The sequence below is a fragment of the Doryrhamphus excisus genome, chromosome 21, assembly GCF_030265055.1.
Source record: "Doryrhamphus excisus isolate RoL2022-K1 chromosome 21, RoL_Dexc_1.0, whole genome shotgun sequence".
In the NCBI taxonomy this organism is placed as follows: domain Eukaryota; kingdom Metazoa; phylum Chordata; class Actinopteri; order Syngnathiformes; family Syngnathidae; genus Doryrhamphus; species Doryrhamphus excisus.
This window is the reverse complement of record NC_080486.1, coordinates 9,158,789-9,176,790: the sequence shown is the minus strand read 5'-3', so window position 1 is coordinate 9,176,790 and position 18,002 is coordinate 9,158,789. Positions and strand designations below refer to the sequence as shown.

The following is an 18,002-nucleotide window of genomic DNA, read 5'->3' as shown; positions in this document are numbered from 1 at the left end:
TGAAACGTGTATATAAGTGTCTTTGTGTCCTGATGCTCAGAAATAAAGGTCACTCTTATTCAAAATGATAGGCTTCCCTATAATTACTATTCAGGCTAGGATTACTTCGAAGTGAGCAACGAGACAAAACAAAGGACATTGTTACATCCTCGGTTGTCCCCTCCTCTCCTCTTAAGTGTTTATAAAAGCATGAACAGGATCATGAGATCTTCAAGACTAACAATGGAGGATGCAGATGATGATGTTGCTGTCATTGGGATAGGATGCCATTTCCCTGGAGGTAAACTAGGATTTATCACTTTTTTAATGCTACATTTATCTGCATAATTTATTTTCTTTATTTAAGGAGAAGGATTGGACAATTTCTGGAAGGTTCTATTGGAGGGGAAAAATTGTGTTGTTGATATTCCAGCGGACAGGTTTGATAGGACTTCCTGGTATGATCCTGATGACAGGAAACCTGGAAAGACTCAAACCACCAAAGCTGCTTTTATAGACGGGTGAGCTTGCATCTTGTTCAGATTGTTAAATCATGGATGGTAAATACAGATTTTTTTTTTAATCAAAAAGTCATTGAAATTTATTTTGAAATTTTGTAAATTAATTACAATTTCTTGTAAATGTTTTTATGAGCTTTTTTTTTCAAATAATAGAAAAATTAATTTTGTTAAAATTAGGTTTTGAATTGTAAATAAAAAAATACTTAACTTTATTTTTAGCTATGAAACATCCAAACTTTTTACAACTTTATTGGGGGTCCTGTTATGTATTTTATACAAAAACAAGTTTTGTAAAGATGAGCTCTTTTCTAGTTTACAAGTCTTCTTAATTTTTTATATCATGTTAACCATTTTCTATTTGCATTAATTTTTTTTTCTTCCAAATTTTGGTAACATTTTCTTTATTTGAAATTTTATTCTTTTAAATGTAAAATCTTGTTAAAATATATATGTATATATATATATAATTTTAAATTGTTGTTTTACATAATTAATTTTTTATAATGAAAAAATAAACAATTTTAGCATGTTAACCATTTTCTATTTGCATTAATTTTTTAATTTTTAATTTAAAAAAAATTACAATTATTTTTTTCTTTTTTGGTAAAATTTTGGTAAAATTTTCTTTATTTGAAATTGTATTCTTTTAAATGTAAAATCTTGTTAAAATATATATAATTTTTTAATTGTTGTTTTACATAATTTTTATAATGAAAAAATAAACAATTTTAGACTTCATTTTGGGTCATTTTATTTATTCTATATTAAATTTTTATATGACTCCTTAAAAAAAATATATGGATGTCATAATTGTTTGTTGACCAGTGAGCTACAATGTATTAAACTCTACCCACTAGAAACCCTTGCTGTGGTACTCCTAACCATCTGATATTTCAGCTTTAATGAGTTCGACCACAAGTTTTTTGGCATCGCGGAGGCCGAGGCGGATGTCATGGACCCCCAGCAGAAACTCCTCCTTCAGTGCGCCTACAGGGCACTAGAAGATGCCGGCATCCCCATGGAGCGAGCTAGTGGAAGCAGAACTGGAGTTTATATCGGTCAGACTAATGTTACTCCATAATACTGTATAATCTATGCTCACATGGGAATGTCATAATATGAATTTTGTTGCAGGTCTTATGAACAGAGACTATGAAATGCTCCGAAGTAACAGCGCTGACACTATAAGTCACTACAACGCCACAGGGACGGCCATGAGCGTCGCCGCCAACAGAATTTCCTATGTTTTCAATCTGACCGGTCCCTCTTTCGCCATCGACAGTGCTTGTTCCTCATCCTTGGTGGCGCTACACATAGCTTGCCAGGCTTTAAAGCAAGGTACAAAATCAACGCATGAAGCTATTTTGTCGTGGCGGTTCCTAATTTCCCTTCTAACTAGGAGACTGCGACATGGCTCTATGCGGAGGGGTCAACTGCATCATAGAGCCCAGAGTCTTTGTTGCCCTCAGCAAGGCCAAGATGATCTCACCAGAAGGTTCTAGCAAGCCTTTCTCCAGCAGAGCGGACGGCTACGGCAGAGGAGAAGGCTGTGGGGTACTTCTACTTAAACCACTCAAAAATGTGAGTCTTTACAGTATCTATTTTCTTAAGGGGACAACACTATGCAAGTAGGACTGTGACACTCTAAAGCAGGGGTCTCAAACACGCGGCCTAGTTTGAGGCCCCCGCCTTGATATGAAAGTTTAATGTTAGTGCGGCCCGCCCCGCGCAAGTTTGATATGGATGCTGTATGGTATCATGTACTCAGAAAAAATTATTACGTTTGATTCATGTTCATGTTAAAGGTTAAATAACTGTTAATAGTTATCCTCCCTATCCCTGTGGAAGTGGTAAGTTTTTGGCTATTTAAGTTTAAAGGAAATAACTTGGAGGCTACCGTTTAGGTCGCTAGATCTCTAGTTTGCGAGTTAGCATGTGTCTCAAGACCCTGCAGTTGCGCAATATGTTGTAAATAAAAAGAGTATAAATGTGACTATAGTCGTGTTTTGTCATGTCAGGGCTCTAATAATGCTTTGTTCATTTTAATCTGAAAAAAATAATTTGTCTACACACCAACTATATGTGATCTGTTAAGTTTTTATTATTTGCCTTTTTATTATTATATTTTATTACTGATTGATTTTCTTTATTCTTGATTTGTTTATTTATTTTTCATCTTTTTTTGTGTAGAAAAATAAAAAGTAAGATATTTGAGAACAGTGGAATGTTTTATCAGAGCTTTTCTTGTAGAAAATTGGAACCAAAGCGAAGTTTTTGAATTTTTTTTTTTTTTTTTTGGAAAACCTGATGCGGCCCAGTCTCACCCATACCCTAGCTCCAGTGCCCCCCAAGTAAATTGAGTTTGAGACCCCTACTCTAAAGCGTTCCTCATGGTTTCTCCTCTACTGTCCCCTTCCAAGGCGCTACAAGACGGCAACCACATTTGGGGCATCGTTGCCAAAACAGCCATCAATCAAGACGGACAATCCGTGTCACCAATCACGAAGCCCTCCTTGCATCAACAGGAAGAGCTACTACAGACAATTTACTCCCAGTGCGACCTCGCCACTGTCCAGTACATCGAGGCTCACGGAACTGGAACCCCGGTCGGCGATCCGACAGAGGTAGCTAGCATCTCAAACGTCATCGCTCAAGCCAAAAATCGGGGTCCAGAGACTCTGTGGATCGGTTCAGTTAAAGGGAACATCGGACACACTGAATCTGCAGCAGGGGTGGCCGGTGTCATCAAGGTGCTCCTAATGATGAAGCATCAGACCATTGTTCCCTCGGTTTTCTACTCCCAAGAAAGTTCTATCATAGACATGAAGAGAATAAGTGTTCCCACAAAAGCTGAGAGGTGGAGGACCAATGGGAAGCGGGTAGCTGGGATAAACAGTTTTGGCTTTGGAGGCACAAATGCTCATGTCGTTGTAAGAGAGCATCAAGAGGCCATTGGACCTGCACCAATCCCAAAAAACGGTCCTAAAATGTTCATAACATCTGCAGCTTCTGAGAAATCCTTGATTCAAACCCTTGTTGACACACAACATATGCTTCTCAGCGGCCGAGCAGCTGACGTGCAGGCTTTATGCTACACATCAGCTTGTGGGAGGAGCCACTGGAAGCACAAATACCGGAAAGCGATGCTAACATCTTCTCTATTGGATTTGCAGCATCAGTTAGCAGTAAAAGAAGAAGTAGCGTGGACAAAGTCAGACAGAGAGGTGGTGTTTGTGTTTAGCGGAAACGGTGTTGCATTCAAGGGTATGTGCAAAGAGCTTTTTAGGAATGTTCCTGTCTTCCAAGACAAGGTGAAAGAAGTGGAGGCCCTTTTTCAGAAACATAAACGCATCACAATAAGCTCATGGCTTGACGGTGATGACTTAAGCCAGCCAGATGTTGTCCAACCACTACTTTTCACCTTTCAGGTAGCCATAGCATCCTTGTTGAAGCACTGGGGCATCCAACCTGACACGGTGCTCGGACACTCCTTGGGAGAAGTCGCTGCCGCTCACTGCTCGGGACTCCTGTCTCTGGAGGACGCGGTCAAAGTGGTTTACCTGCGTAGTAGTCTTCAAAGTATTGTCGCTGTTGGGAAGATGCTAGTCGTTAGCAATGTTGCAGTAGAAAAGGTGTTAAGAATCCTTCCAGATTTCTCTGGAAGCGTTTGCGTGGCCGCCTTCAACAGTCCGGTGTCTTGTACTTTGTCAGGAGATGCAGACGCTGTAGATGTCCTCCATGAGAAGCTGAAGATGATGTATATGCATGAGAATATCTTTCTCCTTATCTTAGATGTTCCGGCAGCTTATCACAGTCATTTAATGGATCCAATCGTTGAAGATGTTCAGAGAACTTTAGATGGTTTGGTTGTCAACGAGTTGGAGTGTAAACTGTTTTCCACACTGACAGGGAAAGAGTGTGAGGATGGTGACTTTGGAACAGGCTCCTACTGGGCAAAGAACATCAGGAAACCAGTTCTGTTTCAGCAAACCCTGCATGCAGTCGCCAAAAATAAGCTTCCGGAGAGGAACATGGTCTTTGTGGAGATTGGACCACGCCGAGCTCTCCAAAGAAACATACTGGAGACACTAGGGAAGGAAACGATAGTTCTTTCCTCTGTGGAACCACAAAGAGAATATGAAATTATGTTGTCCACAGTGGGAAGACTATTTGAGTTGGGCATCAACGTTCACTGGCAGGAGATCTACAGAGGTTATGAAACGCTACCCACAGCATTCCCGATTTATCATTTTGATAACACAAAGAAGGAAATTCATTTTGAGGATGTCAGGAAAGGAGAATCATCTTCTCTTTCGCCACATTTGCTCATATTCCCGACGGAGCAGAACAACGAATACAAGTGCAACCTCTCGGTGGAGACTGTGGCATATCTCTGGGAGCACAAGCACAACGGTGTCTCCATCGTGCCCGGTGCTTTCTACGTGGAGCTGGTGTTCACCTCTTTGATGGCGCATTTAAAACCAAAGAAGCCCGTCTCCTTCGTCCAGATCAGTGTGATATTTCACAAGCTGCTTCGTGCTGACAACCACCAGCTGAAAGTGACATTTGTTGAAAATGAATTTACAATATGTTCCTCTGCCGCCACTCATGCCTCAGGTACATTTAAGTGCACAGAGGGTCCGGCTTTCATAGAGGAACCCAGAATTAATCCAGAGAGGATCTTAAAAAGATGCACTTTGGTCGTAAAAACAAATGAGATCTACTCCATTCTTTCCAAAGCGGGATTTGACTATGGCTCTGTGTTCAAACAACTTCACGATGTGTATTTTGGGGATGAATTCAACGAGGTACTGACAAGACTTCAACTACCCAAAGAACTCCTCAAGGAGCTTCACAACTGCGTCCTCCACCCTGTGCTCTTGGACTACTTCATGCAAATGACTGCAGTGGTAGCCATGAGGAGTCTCACAACCAAGCAAGGATTCCCTTCCATGATTGGCAGTCTTGTCATTTCAGGACCACCGCAAGAGGATATGTTTATTTACATGCGGATAACGCAAGAAACTCCAAGTTTCCTTGAAGTGTGCGGTTGTTTTGCCAGCACAGGTGGAGAAGTACTTGTAGAACTTAAAGATGTAAAGATCACGTTCATGGGTGGTTGCTCATCTTCTTCTCAGTCACTGTTATTCCACAATGAAATCACTCCCATCCCGGTTGAGACTAATTGTGATGGGAAGATAAGAGCATTGGTTCTTGCGGACAAGCTGGGCATCGCTGAAGCGCTTAGTCCATACTTGCATCCCGAGTCCCTCACAGTGGAGGACACAAGCCAACTCAGACATGTAGTTCGAAATTCACTTAGCAATTTTAGAGATGTTCTCTTCATTTGGGCCGCAGATGATCTTAGTAACTTATCACCTGATAGGACACTGGAGCGCTTGGTGACTAGCTGTGAGTTATTCCGACAGGTTCTTCTAACCTTGAAAGAGGGCAATTATTCTTGCACTGTCCGTGTTATTACCTACAGGTCCTCAGAGAAGATGGTTGATTGTTTAAGTTCTGGTTTTGTGCTGTCTGGTATGACAAGAGCTTGTGCAACGGAGATATCTGGTATGTCTTTACAGCTGATTGATTTGACATCGCTAACCAGAGAAGACACTGAATGTCTCGTTGGCGTCATTAATGGCTGCAAAGAACCAGAAGTCATTATTGGTCAAGGGAAAGCGTCCACAGTAAAGACAACTTGTACTCCCACGGTGGACAGAGTGTCTTTACAAAGTGACAGACGCTCAGTGAAAGATTTTGTCCTGCAGAGTAGTCGTCCGTACAAAGTGGAAGGCGTGACAGCCGCCCCATGTGACTTGAATGAGGGCTCAGTCCCACAGGGATCTGTTGAGATTGAGCTAACAAACGTTTGCGTGTATTCGTCTGATTACTTCCCCGTTACCGTTTCACACTTGCAATTCGGGAAGACGCTGTACTGGAACAATCGTGCTGCACATCACCACGCACTTCTGGCTCTGGATTTTAGCGGCATCGTGACCGCTGTTGGGAAAAATGTTTATGGCGTAAAAGCGGGTGACCGTGTTGCATCATGTTATCCAACTGTGGCCACAGCGAGGGTTGTCGTTCCTGATTCTCTGTGTTTCGACATTAAGACACTCCCGTTTCTGGAGGAATCTCCAATTGTGTCTTACTTCATCCTGGCATGGGAGATCCTGACGAGAGCCCTTCCGACTGTGAAAGCACAAGAACAGAACAAACTGGCAATCATCACGCCAAACTTAGCTTCTGTGTTTATGAAAATATTAGCGTTGACCGCAAACCGATCAGGTTGGAATGTATCCTGTTTACCGCGTTTGATGACGGATGCTACTGAACCATGCCGAGCTTTTGTTTTCCTGCCTCCCGTCGATAACTCCTGGACGGAACTACAAGATAACGACGACCATGAGAGACATGTTGTACTCATGAATAACACACACATGTCGTCTTCATGCTGGGGTGCGTTCAAGAGCATCCGTATGCATATTCTAGATGTGACTTGTGTCCTTCAAAGATCTTACCTCAAGGTGCACGGCGGCGCCATCTTCAAGTGGCTCACATGTCTTGGCTTTGAGAGAGCATCCTTACCTATTAAAAGCGAGACATTTCAAACTTCACACAAAGCAGAAGCGCAGACTGATGACTCTTACTTTGCCACAAAGGTAGTACGTCAAGTTATTTTGCAACATAGCTACCCAGTGTCTGATATTCGTCTGTTGGCCAGGCCGAGGCAACTCTTCAAAAAAGATAACGTTTACATCATCACTGGAGGGCTCACCGGATTGGGGTTTCAGACAGTGAAGTTCATTGCCAGCAACGGTGGTGGTTGTATCGTAACCCTCTCCAGACGCACGCCAACACATGAAACACAATCTGAACTGGATCTCATGCAAAGAAGATATGATGTTGTCATCATGAGCGTACAGTGTGACGTTTCTGTGCTGCAGCAGGTGGTGGACGCCATATCGGAGATTGAACGAAGATTCAGTTCTTGTCCCATTAAAGGGGTGTTTCATAGTGCTGCGGTACTCCACGATGCATTCATCGACACCCTAAATAAAGCGCTCCTGCTGAAGGTACTGCAGCCGAAAGTGAGTGGAGCCTTAAATCTTCACCATGCAACGCTTTCAAAGAAACTTGACTATTTTGTGTGCTATTCGTCCATCTCTTCAATCATCGGAAATGAAGCCCAGTCTAACTACGCAGCTGCAAATTCATTCCTGGATGCCTTCTGTCATTACCGCAGAAACCTCGGCTTGGCTGGACAGTCCATCAACTGGGGGCCATTGAACCTCGGCCTCCTGTTCAACAAACATCATATCCAAAATCTGCTGCAGGCTAAGGGATTGACAGTTATGGATGTGTGCGACTTTCACAGAGCCCTCACAGAGGTTCTACTTGTGAACAAACCTCAGCAGCTCGTATGCAAATTGACATTTAAAAACAGTCTTTCACAAAACAACTTACTAAAAGAACAACTGTATACCTTAGCAGAGATTAAGGACAACATGGTGAGCGGTGAGCTGGGACTTCCACAGGGGTCTTGCCCACAAGGAAGCGTGAGACGTATCATCAGTGATGTAAGCAACTATGAGGAAGAGGAACTGGATGATGACGTCACTCTGGGAGCACTGGGCGTCGACTCCATGTTGGCCATGACCCTGCAGAGTCAGATATATAAAGAGACAAACGTTCATGTACCTTTGGTCAGGATACTGGAGCCGAATACTACAGTGGCTACTTTGGAAACACTGGTGATGAATATTAATATCATGTGATACGTATATCAGAACATTGCAACACCTTCACATTCTTGTCTGATACCTGTTGGCAAGTGCAATGAAAGACAAGGACAGTGTTACCATGACTACAATCAGACATTTATTTCTGCCGCATTGTAATAAAAAGTGCTTAAATGTTAACACTCTAAGAGTATATAACATTTATTGAGTGTTACAATGGAAAAATGTTTCACACAACACAACCATAATACATAACTGCGCAATGTGAGTGCTTTTTATTAGCATGTTTTACAGTCCATAGTTGGTGTCTATTGTTTGATCATCCCCATAAAGCCAATAAATATCATCAATACTGATAAGAATGATCACCTGCAGGACACGTGAATGATGAACAGGTTAAAAAAAAAGTCTGTTATCTCCACAGAACCTTCAGACCTTGACATAATCACAACAAAGTCAGTCAGGACACACTGTATACTGAAATATTCCACATATCAACAGTGATCAGGTTTAAAATCTGGTGGAAAGCGCGCTTGCATCAGTTGAGAGTTCATTATTAGTTCCGTCTTCGGTTGTTTCGCTCAAGATGGCTACCACTGTTGACAGTGTGGCGTTAGGGTCCAACAGTTTCACCAAAGGCACGTTGACGCCTCGGTCCTGATAGATGAGGTTTTGCAGCGTCATGGCCTGCATGGAATCGATACCGAGTGTCGAGAGCAGAGTGTCGTCTTTTACTTCGCCCACCTCCAAGCCAATGGTTTTCACGAGCAATGAAACAATGTAATCCCTGGCTGGGACTTCTTCAGTGTTTTTATTTTCAGAGTCCAACTGTCTGGACTTTTGGAAGGCTTGCTCGACCAGCGCAGACAGCCTCATGGTCAGAGATACATTCTGAGAGAGGACGTTGAAGCGGATGTTTCTGAAGTGAAAGCGGCACACGGCCTGTTGGGGTTGGTTGATGAGCAAACATTGCTCCAGGCTTTTGTGGATCTCGGCCACCTTCAGCACCATCATGCCCTTGGCCTCCAGGAACCGATGAAACACCTCTTTGTTCAGGAGGAGTCCAAGGTTCAAAGCTCCCCAGTTGATGGACTGTCCAGGTAGGCCGAGCTTGCGCCTGTACTGACAGAACAAGTCCAGGAAAGTGTTTGCTGCTGCGTAGTTTGTTTGTGATGCATTTCCCAGAAAGCCTGATATGGAGGAGTAACAAACAAAGTAATCTAACTGGCAGCTCAGTGTTGCATGGTGCAAGTTAAGCACACCATTCACTTTGGGCTTGAGAACTTTCTCATAGAGGGATCTGTCAAGAGCTTCAATGAGCCCGTCATGCAAGACCACTGCGCTATGAAACACTCCTCTGATTGGACAGCCTTCAAATTTGAGCTGGATGGCATCCACAACTTTGTGCACCTGCTCAGACACTGATATGTCGCACTCCATGCTAACAATGCTGTTCCCACACTGTTTCTCTACATTGCCAATCGCTTGCTGCATCTCTGCTGAGGGCTTGCTCCTGGAAAGGATGACGACGAACTCACCTCCCTTTTGTGAGATGAACTTGACCGTTTCAAAGCCCAGCCCGGTCAGACCGCCTGCTACGATGTACACTGATTTCTTTCGGAAAAGCTGCTTTTTCGTGGGCAGCAGCGGAATGTCTGATATTGATGTGGAATGTCCTTTTTCTAGAGCCACGACAGCCAGGCTCTTTGTACTGAAGTAGGAATCTGAATAAAGGTTGCTGATTTTTTCTGATGTGACACTCTGAAAGGTGACACTTGCGAGGAAAAATTTCTTAGTCAGGTTCAGAGACTTGAGCCACTGATAAACACGGAGCCTTCGAGCACTCAGAGATCCTTTTTGCAGAATGACTGGCATGTCAACTGTCTGCACATGGACACTTTGCTGGAAAACCTGAAGCAGATCCTGGGCAACCAAAGGCTGTGTTTGGGACTTACGGACAAGGACAACATTCTGGACAGCATGAGAGTTAGATATTTTAGCCATCAAGGATTTGTCATATGGAGGCAGGATAATGATTGCATCCATTTGATTGGCATTTATAAAGGAATCATTGCACTGTGTTCCAACAAGCACGTTCCACCCTAACTTCTGAGATGCAAGCGCCAAAACCTTGACCAGAGCTGAATCACGAACAGAAGATATAATGCCCAAGTTTTGCTTTGCTCTTGGCAAAACGCGATGCAATATCTCCCATGCCAGAACAAAGTAGGACACACAAGGTGTTGACTGAAGGAAGGGAAGGCGTTTGGTGCTGTAGCAGACATCTTGTGGGACCCTCACCCTATTGGCTGCCACCACAGGGTAACAGGAAGCCACAGAATCTCCCACTTTTAATTTCCTGACCTCCTTTCCGACCCTTGTAACAACACCACTGAAGTCAAGCATGAGTAGCTTGTGGTTCTGGGAAGAGTGCTGGTTCCAGTACAGCGTCTGACCAAAGTTCAGATGTGAGGCACTGACAGGGAAGTAATCCGACGAGTGGACACACATATTAGTGGGCTGAATTTCAACACAAGTATCACTTATTGTCTCTTCCTCATTGTCAAAATGGACAGCAGTAAGCCGGCTCATTGTAAAGGCATCTGCAGTCTGAAGGATGCAAGGTTCACAAGTGCTGGAGGTAAAACTCCCTGCAGAGTTTTCAATTAATTCAGGAGTGGTACGCTCAATGGAAGGTTTGAGAATGACCCCGTCTTTCACCACCAGTTCTGGGTACTTGCTGCAAGGGTAGGCTCGTAGGACCTCAGACAGAGCTGTGATATCCTTAGCAGAGACAGAGCTTATGTCAACCAACTGGAAAGAAAGCTCTGGTATCTCAGCAGCAAAAGAGCGAGTCATGCCAACGATGGCAAAGCCTGGATTGACGTGATCGACTGTGAGATCAGATGAACAGTATGTTACTGCTCGGATGGAATTTGGAAAGCGAATTCGCTTGAGCTCTACGACAATTTGCCGGAAGGTTTCGCAGCAGTTGGCCAGATTCTGCAGGACGACATCGGGTGTGAGTGAGTCAAAGTTCTCTTTGCCCCACAAGAACAAGACCTCATCAAAGTTGTCCGCAATGTCTGTGATATTGAGGTTTGCCAAGAGCGCCGGAAAGCCACTGCTCAAGATCTCTTTAGCATATGTAAAGGAAATGTAGCGAGATCTGGAGTCCAAGTGTTGCTGTAGACATTTTGAGATTCCTATGCGGTCCGAGAACACCAAGGCCTTAGGAGGTGGATCATTTGTAATCCCCTCGGGAATTACGCTGAAGTGGTTATGATAGAAGTACTCCTCAACCACATGAGAACGACTGCCAAGGTATTTGATTAACACATGCTTCACCTCAACCAAGACGTTGCCATCTCTATCTGCAAAGCACCCACAGACCTCAAAGTGATCCGTACCGACATCAGTTGCCCTCAAGTAGACAATCATCTCATCTTTCAAGGGTGCTGACACCGTCAAACTTCCAATCTTAGCAGGAAATCCTGGTCTCCCAGCAAAAATATGCTCAACTGTGACTGGCAAAAGTTGCATTAGGAAGTCCAGTAGGACGGGATGAACATGGTAGTCGTGCAACTGAGGCAGGAGTTCCTCTGAAACTGTGACAACAGCATAGGCCTCTTTCAGATCTTCCCCATAGTGAACACTGGCCTTATTCTGGAAGACATCTCCATACTGAAAGCCTCCTTGGGACAGATAGCCATAAAATTCTTGATAGGTCACCGCAGATGTGCAGCGTTTGTAGATGCCATTCAGGTCAATGTGCTGTTCTTCTACTGGTCGCTCTTTTTTCACTACGACCATGCCTGATGCGCACGTGGCTGAGGATGAGAACACAGTGAAGGTGGCTTCATTCTCTTTCTGCTCAAGCTGCACCTTCATCTCTGGGGGATTTGGAGTTAAGATGAATGGGCTGTGAAAACTGACACTAAGCTGCAGTGCGTTGAGGGGGACCTTTGGTTTTGCACAGGCCATGAATGCAGCCAAGCCCAACTCAGCATAGAAGGCTCCAGGGATGATGGGTACACTGTTGTGTTTGTGTTCTTTCAGGTAGAAGACAGAATCGGACACCACATCACAGCTGAATGTGTTCTTTTCACTTCCTGTGGCGCAGAGCACTGGGTGATTACTGGCAGTGTTTTTCTGAGCACCTTTAATGATCACATCCCTGTCCGAGATATCAAACTGGTATTTTGGGAAGGGAAGTGGCACAGTCTCATACCCTGCATAGAAGGTGTTCCAGTCTACCTGGACGCCGACCTCAAAGAGCCTGGAAACCACAGACAAGAGTGTCTGGTGGTCTTTGTCTGGCTGCAGCGAGGCAACAACTGGTATGTCGTTCCCCAGAGTTTCCATGATGTTCCTCTGGAGGGCTCTCCGTGGACCCACCTCCACAAAGACCAAACTCTTCTTGCCTCCACTAGCTGATCTGACTGCCTGCTCAAAAGCAACTGGCTCCCGAATATTCCTAGCCCAATAATCACCTGAGCAGAAATCCCCTCGTCGTGCCTCCTCACCTGTCACTGTTGAGAAAAGCTGTGTGCTGAGCTCATTCTCTTCCAAGGAACCGATTGCCTCCCTGATTTTGGGCAGAATTGGATCCATCATGTGACTGTGATAAGCAGCAGGGACCTCTAGCACCCGAATGAATAGGTTCTGACTGTTAGCTGAATGACTCAGCTCTTCCCGGAGGTTTTCTATTGCATCCGCATCCCCAGAGAGGGTACAAGACTGCGGGCTGTTGAACGCAGCCAGACAAATTTTTCCAGAGTAACGCGGGAGAAGAGCTGTGACCTCTGACACGGCCATATTGCTGATCACCAGCATTTTCCCCCCTGTGACTTTGCCCTGGAGAACGCTGCGGAAGTAGATGACTTTCAGGGCATCGTCAAGGGACAGGAGGCCTGAGCAGTGAGCTGCTGCGACCTCGCCCACCGAGTGTCCCAGCATGGCGTCAGCTTTGACGCCCCAGCGCCTGAGCAGAGTGGCCACGCCCACCTGCAGAGCAAAGAGAAGAGGCTGGGCCACATGTGGAGCGTTGTAGTCGCTGTGCTCCTGATCGCTTTCAAGCGTGTCCAAGATGTTCAGTGTGCTCAGCCTTTGGTAAACCTGTGAAATATGCTTGATCGTATCTCTGAACACCGGCTCGTGTCGGAGTAGCTGCTTGCCCATGCCGTGATAAGCGACGCCGTTGCCGCAGAAGACGAATACTAACTTGGGATCTGAAAGGGCAGGGCTTGTATTTCTGCCAACAGCGGCATGTAGCTTCTCTTTAAGGTCAACTAGGGATGAAACCATTAAGGCTCTTCGGTATTTGTGCTTGAGGTGGCTCCTTCTGCAAGCTGCCGTGTACAATAGACAGTCCAGATCCACATTGTCCTCCAGATGTGCGATGGTGTCGTCTAGCATGAGTGTGAGAGACTTGGATGAATTTGCCGACATGACAAAATATTTCACCTGCCTGCCATCACACTTTTTGACAGACTGCGACCGTATGTGTTGTTTGACAATAGCATGAGCGTTGGTGCCTCCAAAGCCAAAATTGTTCACTCCTGCGATCCGTGCTCCCTTTGCTTCCCACTTTTCAACCTCTGTAGGAACGCGCAGATTCAGCGCAAGGGAATCTACACTGGCATTGTCTTCAGAGAAGAACACAGAAGGAACGATGGTCTCGTGCTTCATCATGAGGAGCACCTTGATGATGCCAGCTACCCCCGCAACAGATTCAGTGTGTCCGATATTGCTCTTCACCGAGCCGATTCGGAGAGCTTTTAAACCAGGAGCTCGGGCTTTGGCAATGACATTAGAGATGCTAGCCGCCTCTGTCGGATCTCCAACTGGGGTTCCGGTCCCATGAGCCTCAATGTAGTGGATGTTGGCGATGTCGTGTTCGGAGTAGATTCTCCTCAGCAGCTCTTCTTGTTGCGTCATGGAGGGCTTGGTGATTGGCGACACCGAATGGCCATCTTGGTTGACTGCTGTCTTGCTGATGATGCCCCAAATGTGATCCTGGTCATGCAGAGCCTGTAAGGGTGCAGCAAGGACACAATCAAATTAAATGTGGCTGCAGTTTAATCCAGCAACTCTATCACAACACGGGTGGTAATCACATTTTCACACAGGGCAATGTAGGTTTGGATATTTTTCTCCTTAGTAATAGAAATGTCATTAAAAACATTTAGTGTTCAGTTTTGATGTCATTACCTAATATTTAAATTAGTTTGATGATCTGAAACATGCAAAAAAAAAAATCAGGAAGGGAGCAAACCACCCCCCCACTGTATGTAGACTTAGTATGTAGACAACATAGTTGCTGTTACCTTTCTCAGCGGTTTAAGGAGAACGACGCCACAGCCCTCACCTCTCCCATAACCATCTGCCTTGTTAGAGAAAGGCTTACTGGTGCCGTCCGGTGAGATCATCTTGGCTTTACTGAGGGCCACAAACACTCTGGGCTCGATGATGCAGTTGACACCTCCACACATGGCCATGTCACAATCCCCTGATAGGTCGTACACAGACAAGGTTCTAAATGGTGTTCCTCCGGTTCTCTTCTCACAGAATGGATGCTACATTGTAAGTTTGGACCTTGTTTAATGGCCTGGGCGGCCAGATGAAGAGCCACCAAAGAGGACGAGCAGGCACAATCAATGGCCAGCGACGGCCCGGTGAAGTTGAAGATGTACGACACCCTGTTGGCAGCAATACTCATGGCCAGTCCCGTCCCGGTCCAGTGGTTGATGACGCTGGGGTGCACATGTGCCGCATTGGTCTCGTAATCTCTGTTCATGAGGCCTATGATGGAAACAACCAACCAATCACTGGCCACTGCAGGGCTGTGACACTCAGCAGTTGCAGTTTTTCCTACCAAAAAACACTCCGGTTCTGGTTCCGCTGGCCTTTTCCATCGGAATACCAGCATTCTCCAAAGCTCTGAAGCAGCACTGAAGCAGCTGCTTCTGTTGAGGGTCCATTTGTTCCACTTCACTGTCGCTGATGCCAAATAACTTGTGGTCGAATTGGTTGAAACTGTTAAAACAAAAATCAACTTTTATCCAAGAAGCATACAATTACCCCAAATGATTTGCTAATAGAATAATAAAGCATGTATAAATGCATTCATTAAATGAGTACAAGGCCTCTCAAATTTTTAAAAATATTTTAAAAAAGGTCAAAAGTGTGTACCCGTCAAGGAGAGCGGCCTTGGCTGTGCGGGATTTACCCGCCTTGTTGTCATCAGGGTCATACCAGCTGGACAAGTCAAACCTCTCCTTGGGAATTGGCACGGAACAATTGCGTCCATTCACTAGAACCTTCCAGAAATTGTCTAGACCTTCACCTGCATGAAAGAGTCACACCAAGGTTAGACATTCCATGGTGGTAGAATTTTTGTATTGTTATTAGTGATGTGAAAAGTAGTAATTCATATATTACATCACAAATAAATACATTAACATCAGTAATCCGTCGTTGCCATTAAAAACACCGAAAATTATTTTATTGATACCTTTTGATAATTAAATTAAATTAAAAAACATCCAAAAATACATGTTGCTCTAAATTAGTTTATATAAATATAACACTATTAAATATTTGAAAAAATAAATTATGTACAGTATAAACATTAGATGTTAGATGTTCTATGGTGGTAGTGGGAAGTTATTTTTTTAATCAGTATAACATTTTTACATATATATAAAAAATATATATGTATATATATATATATATATACATATATATATATATATTATATCTAAACATGTCTTACCGCCTGGGAAGTTGCAGCCGATGCCCACCACGGCAATGCAGTCTTCATCCTCGTCCATCCTCACAGAACATCAGTCAAGCAGCAAATCAAAAACTCGCACTCCGTTTTTGTTTTTTTTTGCATCCATAGAGCAATATGTATTATATATACACAAACACTGTGTAGTTATTCCTGTTGTGTCGCATGCCGCCGCATCCTTACACACATTAAGACTCGGTGAGAGTGCGCTTATCGTCTTATAAGCGGCCCGTCATCTTCATCAAACATTAATGATGGATTGTATAGACGTGGCCATGGCGATGAAGGAGCTTGGTGTGCGCTTTTATGGGGGGGTGCCTTGCAAATGATTAGACGGAGCTTAATAAGTAAATCAATATGTTATCTAACAATGTGCTGGGGTGTCATTGAAGCTTATTGCTGATGATTATCTACTTGTTGTAATATTCCCCATTGCAAAGTATGCATCAATCCTCCGCTTAAACCAACAGTTGATTTCCTGTCAATGCAGAATTAATTTGAATTGTATAAATCGTCTCCATCGTTGAGGCATATTTCCACACACACTACTGACGAAACATTTGAGGAACATATGAAGCAACTAAATTGGTTTCATTCCAGTAAAATGCCATTTGACAGAAGGTGATATATGCATGATACTTGACTCACTTACCTTTCAGCGGTGTAGAGATGTCCTTCTTTGAGTATGCACTTGAGGCAATAGGGTACACAAAATGACACTAGTTAATGAGGAAAGACCCTACCTAACCCGAATCACTACTCATTAGTTCCTCAGTAACTCCTGTATTTTGGGTACCTTATTGTAAAGTGAGACCATAATAATAATAAACTCTTGCTATGAGACCAATGTGACGCCAGCATCCTTTTCTTTAACCTTGAACCTAATATGTCATTCAAGATGCATGCTACTATCTAATGGAGCCCCTGCATTTTCACTGTTAAGGATGTTCAATTAGCAGGACTAAGCACTTTCATTCTTTCACCTATCTCACATATGTCAAACTCAGGCCAGGGGGCCAAATCTGGCCCGTACAGCATTTTTATCAGGCTCACTGTCTGTTTGGAAAATAGCATAAAGTATTGGGTAATTAAGATGGACAATCCGTGCTACAGAGATTTTACTCCCAGTGCGACCTCACCACCATCCAGTAAATAAAGGCTCACGGAACTGGAACCCCTGTTGGCGATCTGACAGACGTGGCTAGCATCGTGGTCCAGAGATTCTGGGCTGGTGCTCCTAATGATGTAGCATGAGACTATTGTTACATTGATAGTGTTCTATCATACACATGATTTAAATGCAGGCATTTATTTGTATTCTGTGTTGAAGGAAAATGGCTCTCCTAGCCAAAAATGTTCCCGACCCTTGTCTGAAATGTTCCAGCAGCTCACCACAGCCACAATCGTTTAACCCCTCGCAATAACTTTCTTTTAAGTCTCCATTGGAGTGTTTCGGCCACACCCATAAAGAGTATGTAATTAAGTCATACATTCATTTTTTTTAACTTTCAATGTTTAAATCTCCAGATCTGTCTGTTGATATTAAGTTTTCTATTGTTATTATTATTTTCAGTTTTAGGGTCTCTGTGTCCAAACACCTACCCCCTTTTTTTAATTGGTAAATCACAAAATGTGCAATGTTTTTCAGAAAGTAGAATTACAACCAAAGTCCTTCGTAGAGCATGACACCACCAAAGAGAGCCCAAGCATAGGAAATATCATCTTTTTGAGGACAATTCAGAAATAAATTAATGAATGCATAAAAAAAATATGCTTTGATAATAGGAGTATATTACATCCCAAATGGGCTCCAAGGGTCCGAGTAGGTTAGCTTTTTCGGACTCCAAACAGAACCATAGTACAACGGGGTAAACTTCACATGGCTGTGAGACTTCTTGAAAGCTGAGTGCCTGAGTTTTATCCTTCTAAAATTTTAATTGACTAATGTTGGCACACATT

At 43.8% G+C, this 18,002-nt stretch overlaps 2 protein-coding genes across 2 annotated transcripts; one reads left to right on the top strand and one right to left on the bottom strand.

The window, feature by feature from the left end:
• The first annotated feature begins 154 nt into the window (after positions 1-154).
• On the top strand, positions 155-12,827 carry pks1 (polyketide synthase 1). Its single transcript, XM_058060293.1, has 6 exons — positions 155-280; positions 413-500; positions 1,398-1,558; positions 1,635-1,838; positions 1,900-2,081; positions 2,921-12,827. The coding sequence occupies exons 1-6, from the start codon at positions 190-192 to the stop codon at positions 8,282-8,284; spliced, it is 6,090 nt and encodes a 2,029-aa protein (XP_057916276.1). The 5' UTR covers positions 155-189; the 3' UTR covers positions 8,285-12,827.
• On the bottom strand, positions 8,210-16,903 carry LOC131108884 (uncharacterized). Its single transcript, XM_058060297.1, has 6 exons — positions 16,026-16,903; positions 15,443-15,596; positions 15,126-15,286; positions 14,846-15,052; positions 14,578-14,759; positions 8,210-14,281 (listed from the first exon to the last, which is right to left on the bottom strand). The coding sequence occupies exons 1-6, from the start codon at positions 16,081-16,083 to the stop codon at positions 8,759-8,761; spliced, it is 6,285 nt and encodes a 2,094-aa protein (XP_057916280.1). The 5' UTR covers positions 16,084-16,903; the 3' UTR covers positions 8,210-8,758.
• Between the last annotated feature and the right edge of the window lie 1,099 nt (positions 16,904-18,002).

What these genes read in the sequence shown, in the direction of transcription:
- pks1 (XM_058060293.1), top strand. Translation starts at nt 190, where the DNA reads ATGAACAGGATCATGAGATCTTCAAGACTAACAATGGAGGATGCAGAT. An exon ending in AGGATGCCATTTCCCTGGAG is followed by an intron (nt 281 to 412) that starts GTAAACTAGGAT and finishes TTGATATTCCAG; the next exon opens with CGGACAGGTTTGATAGGACT. An exon ending in CAGAACTGGAGTTTATATCG is followed by an intron (nt 1,559 to 1,634) that starts GTCAGACTAATG and finishes ATTTTGTTGCAG; the next exon opens with GTCTTATGAACAGAGACTAT.
- LOC131108884 (XM_058060297.1), bottom strand. Translation starts at nt 16,083, where the DNA reads ATGGACGAGGATGAAGACTGCATTGCCGTGGTGGGCATCGGCTGCAAC. An exon ending in AAGGCCGCTCTCCTTGACGG is followed by an intron (nt 15,287 to 15,442) that starts GTACACACTTTT and finishes TTGTTTTAACAG; the next exon opens with TTTCAACCAATTCGACCACA. An exon ending in CAGAACCGGAGTGTTTTTTG is followed by an intron (nt 15,053 to 15,125) that starts GTAGGAAAAACT and finishes TTTCCATCATAG; the next exon opens with GCCTCATGAACAGAGATTAC.